The 11,344-nt window shown below is 43.6% G+C and overlaps 1 protein-coding gene across 1 annotated transcript in view; it reads left to right on the forward strand.

Moving 5' to 3' along the window:
* The window catches only part of FLRT2 (fibronectin leucine rich transmembrane protein 2), a 175,207-nt gene extending 166,162 nt beyond the window's left edge, over positions 1 to 9,045 (forward strand). Inside the window, exon 2 of the mRNA XM_069637932.1 lies at positions 459 to 9,045. Coding sequence (XP_069494033.1) covers positions 842 to 2,830 — 1,989 coding nt within the window. The 5' untranslated portion in view covers positions 459 to 841 and the 3' untranslated portion in view covers positions 2,831 to 9,045. The remainder of the gene's footprint in view (positions 1 to 458) is intronic.
* Positions 9,046 to 11,344: the final 2,299 nt, after the last annotated feature.

An 11,344-nucleotide genomic window follows, 5' to 3' on the forward strand; every position in this document is an offset into this window, starting at 1 on the left:
CTTCTCCTGTTCCATGATGGCCATCTTAAGTGTTTCTTTTACTCCTATGAATGGCCACCATGGAAAGGGGGAACAGACTACCTATGTCTTTTTTCAGTCGCTACACAATGTAGCGTGTGACAAGTGGAAAAGAAGAAATGAGTTACCCGGCCTACTTTGATAGGGCCCTTGCTTCACTTGGGTCTGTAACTATAGGCCCCGGGGCATCGCCTGACACAGTAATTCCCTCTTCCCTAGCTCAGGGCTTATTTATTAATTAAGATATGGGCTGTGTTTCTTTTGCTTGGGCTTATCAGTGAAACATTGGAAGAGAAATGTTAATATTTAAGGATTATTGTTTGAATTATGTTGTGCATTTTACTCAGTGATGTGAAGTAAATATTACTAATTAAATATCACATTACTGCAATGATCACAAATAATTAATTTATTTCTTCTCTACTTTTCTCTAAAAACAGATTTTTCCGCACAAGGAGAATGGAAGCCTTGAGAAGAGGAATAAGTTCTGTGTAACATCCAAGAGGGATCTTCCTCCCTCACCCAGCCAAGCTCCTGTCATCAAATTGAAACTACTTCAAACTGCTTTTGGCTAGCAAAGAGATGTAAGCTATTAGCCGACACTGCAGTTTTTATGGCTGAAAGGAGCAAAGCACTGACGTTTGGCTAATGGTCCCCTGGCTATACTATCAAGGGCACAAGACAGGTCTTCAGAAACAAATTGACTTCCCTCTGTGCTGGGGAAGATTGGTAGGCACGCTTGTGTTGATAAATCGGCGCTTCAATGATTTGCGTTGGGCAATCCCCTCCATCACATTTTCATTTCGAACATTGAGAGGTCAAAATGGGCCTACAACCAATAATGTGGTCCAGGGACTGGGCTTCTTTCCTGAAGTTGTTGGCTCTGTTTTTCCTGGTACTGTCTCTACAGATCCCACAGATGGTGGCCTGTCCAAGTGTGTGCCGCTGTGACCGAAACTTTGTCTATTGCAACGAGCGTAGTTTGACCTCAGTGCCTCTTGGAATCCCAGAGGGGGTAAATGTCCTCTACCTCCACAACAACCAAATTAATAACGCTGGCTTTCCCGCGGAGCTGCACAATGTCCAATCTGTGACCACCGTATACCTGTATGGTAACCAGCTGGATGAATTCCCAATGAACCTTCCCATGAATGTCCGGGTGCTTCACCTCCAAGAAAACAACATCCAGACCATCTCGCGTGTCGCGCTGGCCCAGCTCCTCAAACTGGAGGAGCTGCATCTTGATGACAACTCCATCTCAACGGTAGGGGTGGAAGACGGAGCATTTCGGGAGGCCATCAGCCTGAAGTTGCTTTTTTTGTCAAAGAACCACTTGAGTAGTGTGCCAGTTGGTCTCCCGGTGGACCTGCAGGAGCTCAGAGTCGATGAAAACCGCATCGCCATTATCTCAGACCAGGCCTTTCAAAATCTCACCAGCTTGGAACGGTTAATCCTGGATGGCAACCTCCTCACCAACAAAGGAATAGCGGATGGCACCTTTAGCTACCTCCCCAAGCTGAAGGAATTCTCAATGGTGAGGAATTCACTCACTACACCTCCGGCCGACCTACAAGGTACTCAATTGGTTAAGCTCAATTTACAAGACAACCAGATCAACCACATCCCGGTCTCTGCCTTCAAGAACCTTCACAAGCTAGAGCGGTTGGACATCTCCAACAATCAACTCCGGATGCTGACACCTGGGGTCTTTGACAGCCTCACCAACTTGAAGCAACTCACTGCACGGAATAATCCTTGGTATTGTGACTGCAGTATTAAATGGGTGACCGAGTGGCTAAAATCGCTCCCTGCTGCCATTAATGTCAGGGCCTTCATGTGCCAGGGCCCAGACCAGGTTAGAGGAATGGCTGTCAGGGAGCTTAATGTGAATTCATTATCGTGCCCCACGACCACCCCTGGTTTGCCACCTGTTACCCAAGCTCCAGTGACAACTGTTCCTACCACACAGGCACCTACATTTTCTATTCCTACTCCTAGCATTACATACCCACTTCCAACACCAACAGAAATCATTCCCCCTACTGTGCCTGATCGGGAGGTCATTGGAAAAGCGACCCCTCCTATTCCTGGACGAATCCTTTTGTCCATCCATTTTGTGAACGACACTTGCATCCAGGTGAGCTGGTTTTCCTTCTTTCCAGTTGTGTCCTATAAACTAACCTGGGTTAAAATGGGGCACAGCTTGGTTGGTGGGATTGTACAAGAGAGGATAGTGAGTGGTGAAAAGGAACACTTGAGTTTGGTGAACCTGGAGCCCAAATCCACCTACAGGATCTGCTTGGCTCCTTGGGACTCATTCAATGATCACAAAGCAGGAGAGGACACTGTGTGCTCCGAGGCCACAACCAAGGCCTCCCTTCTAAACAATGGCAGTAACAGTGCCTCCAGCCATGAGCAGACAACACCACAGAGCCTGGGCTCCCCGTTCATGTTAGCAGGCTTAATCGGGGGAGCCGTCATCTTCGTCCTGGTGGTCCTGCTGAGCATCTTCTGTTGGCACATGCACAAGAAAGGCCGCTCCAACTCCCAAAAGTGGAAATACAACCGGGGCCGCCGGAAAGACGACTACTGCGAGGCAGGCACCAAGAAGGACAACTCCATCCTGGAGATGACAGAAACCAGCTTTCAGATTGTCTCCTTAAATAACGATCAGCTCCTTAAAGGAGATTTTAGACTTCAGCCCATTTACGCCCCAAATGGGGGCATTGGCTACACGGACTGCCACATCCCCAACAACTTGCGATACTGCAACAACAGCAGTGTCCCAGACTTGGAGCACTGTCATACGTGATAGTGTGTGAAAGTGAAGGAGCCAGGACATTAACTGAACTTTGGAAAAATTACATTTGATAAATGTTTGCTGGTGCCATGGCGCATCTAAATTCTCTGTAATTTATACGGTGTACTATGTAATGGGATTTAAGATAAAAAAAGTGCTATGTTTTCTATTTCCAGTCAATCGCAAACAGTTTTGTAACTCTTTGCTTTTTAAATCTTTAAAAAAAAGAAATTGCTGAAGTACTGTACAGGGTTGTAGACTAAGCACCCAAGTCATGGCAGAAGGTTGAGAAATGAGTCTTTTCTATTATGTTCATATTTTCATCACTTTGCTGTCAAAGCTGGCCTACAGATGCTTCCTCCCTTTTCATTCTAGAAAAGGCAGGAGGGAATGGAATTAGCTAATTCCTTGTTTAAGCACATTTGGGTAAATACAAAAAACAAAAACAAAAAAAAACACATAGCAAACAATATATGTTGGTGGAAAAAGGGAGGATCCATCTTGAAAGGGACAGGCTATTTCATGCATCCAGACTGAAATGTATTTTGCGTTAACAAGTTTGATGTGTCATTCATCCCCACAGGGGCTCTTAAATTATGCTACAGCCAATCAGCTATTTCTGACATATCACTAACACAATGTGAAAGTCCACGTTTCAGTCTATAGGTACAAATATGTTCACAACTTTCTTTTCCAGGTGGCATCAGTAAATGGCATTGCCTACATTTTGCAAGAGATAATGGAACAGTTTAACAGGGCTGTCCAACTTCAGGCCTCGAGGGCCGGATTCATGCCAGGGTTTTAGGATACCCCGCATGAATATTCATGAGACATTTTTGAATACAATGATTCTCAATGGATGCACATTTTTCCTCATGAACATTAATGAGGGATATCCTGACAACCCATCAGGATTACGGCCTTTGAGGCCTGGTGTTGGACTATGTGATTTACCGACTGTAGCAGAACGTGAAAATGTATGGCAGATGCGTGCCCGCCTGACAGCACTTCCTAAATACAAAACTACAAACTTTACTTAGTCTTTTCTCTCCCTTCCCGATCACCTAAAATCCTCTTATGTTTATCTGGAGTTTCTTAAATTGTATTGCTCTTTTCCCATCATCATTTCTGCTCCAAGTATTGCCATGTTTTAGCCATCCTCCGCGTCTGAAAGTCATTGTTTCTCCACACTCTGCTTCCTGTTCACATGACCTGGAGGCCTAGAATCCCTGTCCAGCTGCTACACATCTGGCTCATTCACAACAAACCTGGGACCTATGAGAATCTTGGTGGCCAGTTTTAGTTCCCATTTCACCCTATATGCCAGAATCTGCATATGTTCCTCACAGCCGGCATCTCAAGAATTCTCTTTCTGCCCCTGTTTTAGTCAACCCCTCCGCCGCAAATCCTTTCTGATTTCTCCACGTTGCTTCCTCAGATCAATTCTGACGAATAGCTTGTGCCAAGACACCGTATGGTCTCTAGTCTTCTGCTATAGCTCATCAAATAGACATCCTAATTTTACCCTGGACGACTAACATGCCTTTAGACACCAAAGGCTGCTCCAGATACTTGCACACCCATAGACATGTCTTCCAAGTAACTTTGACCAAAATGTCTTTGCATATATTCACAAACCTGCAATCAGTTTTAAATGAGGCCTATTATTGCTTCAACAACAGTTCACTGGTTGACAGATCAATTTCATGAAAATTTGAAGAATTTGTCTTTATACGCATTGTTCAATTAATTTATATAATCTTTAGCCAATGAGTTTCTGTCTTCACTTATTTCAATTCAAGTTACATCTGTACACTTCATGCCACCTATGTTGGAGGTTAAATCCCAGTGTTACTTCCTCAATTGACTCAAATTGCAGGAAAATTTGAACTCAACGATCACTCAATTTTGGAAGGAAATATGGTCCCCCACCGCCTTATCAGAATGTGCTTGCCAACACCAGACCTCATACATAGATGCTTAATGTTAGCAACAATCTTTAGTGGAAACAGCTGTGATATCTTTTTTTGTGTGTGCATCTCCTTAAAACATGCCTGGTTTTTGTTTGTGGATCATTTTGAGGATTAAGGGATTCTAGGCAGATATTTAATATCACTGATCTAAATCAGAAACAATAACCATATTCTTCCCACTGTCGTATCAGCAACCAAATTCATCTGACCAACACAGAAGTTGGCAGGCATGTGTGTCGTGCTAAAGAGCCCTCCATTAAAATTAAACATAAATATGTGCATTGATTATTCACAGGAAAATTAATGTTCCCACTTTACTCATATATATGGTATTAATAACAGTATTTGTACAATTTTAGGCTGGGCAAAGCCTTGACATATCAAATCAATCCAGAATGTATTGTTAGTTCCCAGATTTTAATGGAGGACACATGTGGTAATTATTTCTATTATATTTGCCAATCTAGAGCAGGTCACAAAGTCAGATTTGATAAAAGAAATAGCCCTCAGAAGATATAGGGTAGACAATTTTCACTCCGCAAAAGAATTGTCAGGGTTTAGTGTCAAACACATGCCAAAGTTCTAAAGCTCCCAAAACCAATGCAGAAATCTGTTATTTTTAGAATTAATTTCTCCCTTTCTTATTAAAAAAAACATAAAAAATATCAATCTGTGTGGAATTAGAACAAATGGAGTAAATCCGACATGCTATCATTTGTTTTTGCCTGATTGCGTTTTTGTCAATCAAGCAGATGCCTGACAATCTATACATTTTTCTATATAGAGAGAGTTTTATAATAAGTTTATTGAATCAAGCTGGAAACACAGTGGAGATCAGATTCAGCATTGGCAATATTGTGACCTTAGAAATGGAAAACATTTGAAAGAGAGGAAGTATGCACTCTGACATTTCGCTCAAATTTATTTGGGCCAAAACGTTGGGCCTCATTACGAGGTTGGAGGTAGCCATGCCAGTTTTACTGGCAAGCTACCCCAAACTCGGCTCCACCTTTGGCACCCACAAAAGGAGAATCACCGGGCCATTCCGACCTCGGCAGACCCGATAATTCCCCTTGCGCAGGACGGAGCCTGTACATCCCCATTCTCATTTGAGCCCCCACAGGGCTCAATGGGAATGGGGAGAATGGTAGCATCTAGTTCTGGTAGCATCTAGTTCTGCTCGCGGGTGCCGGTACGGTCTGACCAGTTGGTCATACGTGTGCCGGTACGGCCACCTGGTCAGACCAGGTGGCTGCAAGAGCACCCTCGAGCAGAACTCGTAATGTGGCAGTACGGTAACAACGGTGCCGGTAGCACTACCGGCGCTGTTGTCACTGTACCGCCACAGTCGTAATGAGGGTCTTCCTGTCCATATATCCAGTATTTTGGCAACTACGACATCATCAATAGTTTGGTTATATATTTCTTTATCTTCACTGAATCATTGGTATGAAATCCAAATTTGGACCACACTTAGAGTTAGGTGTAATGCCCTAAAACATACATGAGTGGTATTACTATACACATTTCCCCAATTCCATATCAATGACTACAGAGGGAAATGGCATTAAACTGTTCCCAGAATAGGTCTCCACAGCTGAGCGCACATTGTGCCTCACTATAAATGAGGAACATTGAGGGGACCCCTAGCAGTGATTCAAGTCTTCACCTACAACAATTTAATGAACAGGAAGGAGGGATCTCACGGACGGATAAGAACCTGGCGACTCTGTGTCTGACTCAGCGATGGACCACGATCATCCATCTTTAATGGCGGCCAACACAGAGACTCGCCATTTCTGGTTGAGAGTAGGTCTGTGCTAAGATGAATACAAATGCACAACCCTCAAAGCATCGCTTTGGCATGCTCATGATTAGGCTTACATTTGAGCAGTCTTTTGTGATCCTAGAAGTGACTAGGCCCACAAAAGCGGCGCGCACTAGCGAGTAATACTGCACACACCTCATGTGAAACATTGGTCATTAGAAGGACTTTGAACAACACCTCAAGTCTCATCACACAAAGGCACAACTCAATGTGTACCCTAATCTTGATTGCCTGCTGTAGGAAACCACTTTTCTAGAAGTAATTGCCTAATGGTGTTGTAAACGGGGACAATTGGAATCATCAATATATACAGTATATACCAGTTTTCATATAGTCATGATGTCAGAAACGGGTCAGGGCTTGTAAAATACATCAATATCACTTCCTTTCATCAACAGGAGTCCATTTCGAGGAAGTTACTGAGACAAACGAATTAAACAATATGAGTGGATTAAAGGGTAAAAAGGGATGGGGGTTTGGAGGGTTAATAATTAAGGGAAGAGGGTAATTGTGGGAGGGAAACCACAAATAGAAAACAAAATCCATTTGTTTTTTCTAAGTCATTTCTTTGAAAAAAAATACTTCTAAAAAACTCCTGGCTATGAAAGAATATAGAACCAACACATCCAGAGGCTGCGAGTTATATACGGTGAATGTAAAATTGAATACTAATGCAACAGTTTTAAAGCAAGACAGGATCCAAAATACGAACTGGAACACTTGAAGATGTAGAGCCTCCTTGGAAACCTGCTAAGAAATGATGATGGTTATTTGGGAAATTAATCTTTTGAAAATATCTAATGATGGACAATCGCTGCGCTGAAGAGATGCGGTACGAGTCAGACCCCGGTTTGGCAGCTAGCTATGTATCACAGTATTGTATCCCAAATCTATCATGCTTTTAATGAGAGGGAGACCTCAGGTGCAAACACACCAGGTGGGCCCCAATAAGTAACAACACAATACCAAGAGAATAGCCTAGGGGCTGTGTGACATACATTGCAGACCGGTCTGATTATTTTGCACTAGTGCCATGTCATATTGTACATGTTCATAAAGCCATTTTTGACTGACTGATCAGTGCAAAAGGTTAATTTGCACACGTGGTCTATTATGAAAGGACATTTTCAATACATAAATCTTTGTGTAAGCGCACAATGCTAGTGTGATTCATTTGGTCTCACTCTCGGTGTTCGACCCAAAGACCTAGATTGCCCTGTGTTGGACAATTACACCAATATATACAGAGAGACGGTGCCATTTTGCGAGGTATCATTAAGATCTGCCTGAAACGAGTGCAAAATTGCAGGAAAGCGTTGCATTTTTTGTGACCATGGCACATGGCAAAGACGTACTGGCTCCAAGCAGCCTTTGCCCCGCATACACGACAGTGCGCTTCAGAAACACGCAACGTGACCTATAACCGAAAACTAAGAAACTGACATTGTTTATCTACACATCTCCCTCAAAGTGCATATGCCATTTTCCTTGACTTGTTTCTGCACATCCCTTTTGCAAGAGGTCCTTTCCCATGCACCACTCTGGCTAATTCTGCAGCACCTGTGACCCCCTTCATTCTACCCATTGCACTTTATGGTAAACAATCCAGGGGTCGCAGCTTTGATAGCAAAGTAGCTCACCATTTCAATTCAGCCTTTTAGTTTAAAAAAATGTTACGCTCACGCCTCTAACAAAGAGCAAGTTTGCCTTCCGGGGGAAAAAGGGCATTTTAAATAATGGCTTTTACTCGTGTCTCAATTGTCCTGCCACCAGAGCAACTAAAAGTAGCAGAACAACTATTTGTATCTGTGCCAAATGTCAGTGCAGGTCCGACGCTCACCAAGAAACAACAGACTGTCTGCTTAAAGAAATGCAGGAAGCTTTATCTCCAAGTTGCCCCCCTCCCCCTCGCTACAGTGCTAGAAAGGGGACCAGCTGAGAGGCAGGGGTGTGGCCAATGCATGGCTTGAAAAAGAAGTGTTGGTAGAGTGGTTCAGAAGTGTGTTCCCACCTTCTACCTGCTCCCCAACTGAGAACATTGTTCAAGTGATACCGGCACCGGAATTGCACAGAAGGATATCACAGCCTTGACATTTTTTTTCATATCACTGCTTTGTTTTTGGGGGTAAAATAAATGCTTAAGGCAGACCAGTGACAAAAAAACGATCCCCATAAAGAGTGTCCCCAAATGTTTGTATCTAACTGGCTGTGTGCTGCATATCATTTTTGCTATTTTTGGAAATATTATGAATTGAGCCACGTGCAAATGTAATTTCTGCTTGGCATTGTTTATCCATTATAATATAGGCTTGCAACCTGCAATGTCTGTCTTCTGGGGTTTGCCATGTTATGTACATTGTTAATTTGAAAATCTCATTCTACACTATGCCTTTTTGATATATTCAGTAAAGACTCATTTTAATAAATCTCGTTTCCTCACACACGTTTACTGCGAAAAACAACGGGGACTTTTTCGCTTTGTGATGCCATGTTGAATGTTAACATACTCTTTCTCAAGCATCAACAAAGATACGTGGGGCAGCCATTTTGTTTGTTTCCCATCATGCTTTAGGTTTATGCCCTGTGGATTGAAGCCTACAACGAAGAGCCCGGGTTATGACAGAAGCGCTTACTTCTTACTCTGAAGCACAAAAACGACCTACTTTTTGCCAGATTCAAAAATGGTCTTAAATTCAATTATGTACAATTCTTCCCTTTCTACACCCATACAACAGCAGTGTATAGGCAAATAATCCTTTGTTTGTTTATCAATTATAATAAAAACAGTTGGAATTTAGGTTACAGATGTGTGACTGTAGGTTACCTCAATTTTACCACATTTTCAAGAACAGAACCGCAAAGTCAAAACCAGCCCGTATTATTTCATCTGTGATATAACATTTCAGTGTTATAAAATGCTTATGCTAGTATGTAATGATCACACACATATTAGAGTGCATATCACACAGGTCTAATATTACTGTGTACCCCCCCCCCAGAGGTAATTGTTTTGGTTATTAATTTTGGCTGATCAATAAGGTCTGAAATGGCAGAAGAAAAAAGGTTTACTGTAGAAGTTACTAGACAGTGGGGCGCATTATGAGTTTTGTGGTGTGGCTCAAAATGGTGCTAATTCACTGGTAACAGAGTTACTTTCGCATTACTGCCACATTACCGCACCACCCAACTATGGTTTTGACTGTGGGTTGGAGGAAAAACGTCCAGCAAAATGCTGGAGGTAATTCCACCACCTTACTGCCAAAAAACGGCAATTTTTGTGGAATTACCACCACAGAAATACCGCCAGAGGCAATTCTGCTGAAATCCCCATGGAGTCCATAAATGGGGACTAATACTGTCATACTGCCACTTGTAATCTGGTAGTAATTCTGCTGGACCAAGTGGCGGTAACTGTAAATCTGTTTGGTGGTCAGCAGATTTACCGCCGAGATACCACCAAACTCATAATGAGGCCCAGTGTTCGTAGACCAGCACCCACAATGAATAATAACCTACCTCATGCCTCACTTCACTCGAAAGGGTGCCAGTCAATGAAGGCGCTGGACTACCAGAAGCTCCTGTGGAGACGAGAGTAGACCCGGAAAAGGTGTGCAACACGTAATGATGGATGTGGACTGGGAAACAAAGAGCCTATTTATTTAAATGGATTGTATATATACACAAAGTGTTTTGAACACAATTTATCTGGAAACTGGCGGCCAGTATTTTGCTCACACATTCCACCGCACAAGCTGATGCACCCTAGCTCTGGATCCACACAAGCCTCCTAAAAGCGTACAGATGCCTCTATGCCCACTACACCGACAGCCTAGAAACAAATCTGCAAGTAAAACCTGGGTACCTCCTTTGTTCATGCATCAACACTGCAGTAAAGCTACCTGCACATACCCCCTGACCCCACTAACCTAATCCAACCTCCACCGCACAAGCTGATGCACCCTAGCACCGCATCCACACCAGGCTCCTCAGCGTGCACAGATGCCTCTACGCCCACAGCACCGACAGCCTAGAAACAAATCTACAAGTATAACCTGGGCACCTCCTTTGTTCACGCCTCAACACTGCAGCAAAGCTACCGGCATGCACCCCTTCACCCCACTAATCTAATCCAACCTCCACCGCACAAGCCGATGCACACTAGCACTGCATCCACACAAGGATCCTAAGCGTGCACAGATGCCTCTACGCACACAACACAGACAGCCTAGAAACACATCTGCATGTAGAACCTGGGTACCTCCTTTGCTCACGCATCAACACCGCAGCAAAGCTACCTGCATGTACCCCCTCACCCCACTAGCCTAATCCAACCTCCACTCTCTCACATCCATCAGAGAGCTTTGTTACTATGCAAATGGCAGCAGAGCATGGTATAAATCCCAGCAACGTCACATAACACCATACAACAACGGAGCATGTTGTCCTTCTTCCTGCTCCCACCTGCAAGGCCAAAAACCGTGGGGTCATCTTCGATTCCACACTCTCCTTCTCTCCTCACATCTCTAACATCTCTAAGAAGTCACACTACCCGCTGCACCTCCTCAAAGGTATTCCTCCTTTCCTCTCCTCCACCCAGAAATTCACTGTCTCCAGAGCCCTGGTTCTCTCTAGGCTAGACTATTGTAACAGCCTCTATCTAAATCTGCCTGCCTCAACTCTCCGCCCTCTGCAACTTATCCAGAACAGGACTGTAAGACTTGTCCT

Source organism: Ambystoma mexicanum, chromosome 14 (genome assembly GCF_040938575.1).
Source record: "Ambystoma mexicanum isolate Mex_15411 chromosome 14, UKY_AmexF1_1, whole genome shotgun sequence".
NCBI classification, from domain to species: Eukaryota; Metazoa; Chordata; class Amphibia; order Caudata; family Ambystomatidae; genus Ambystoma; species Ambystoma mexicanum.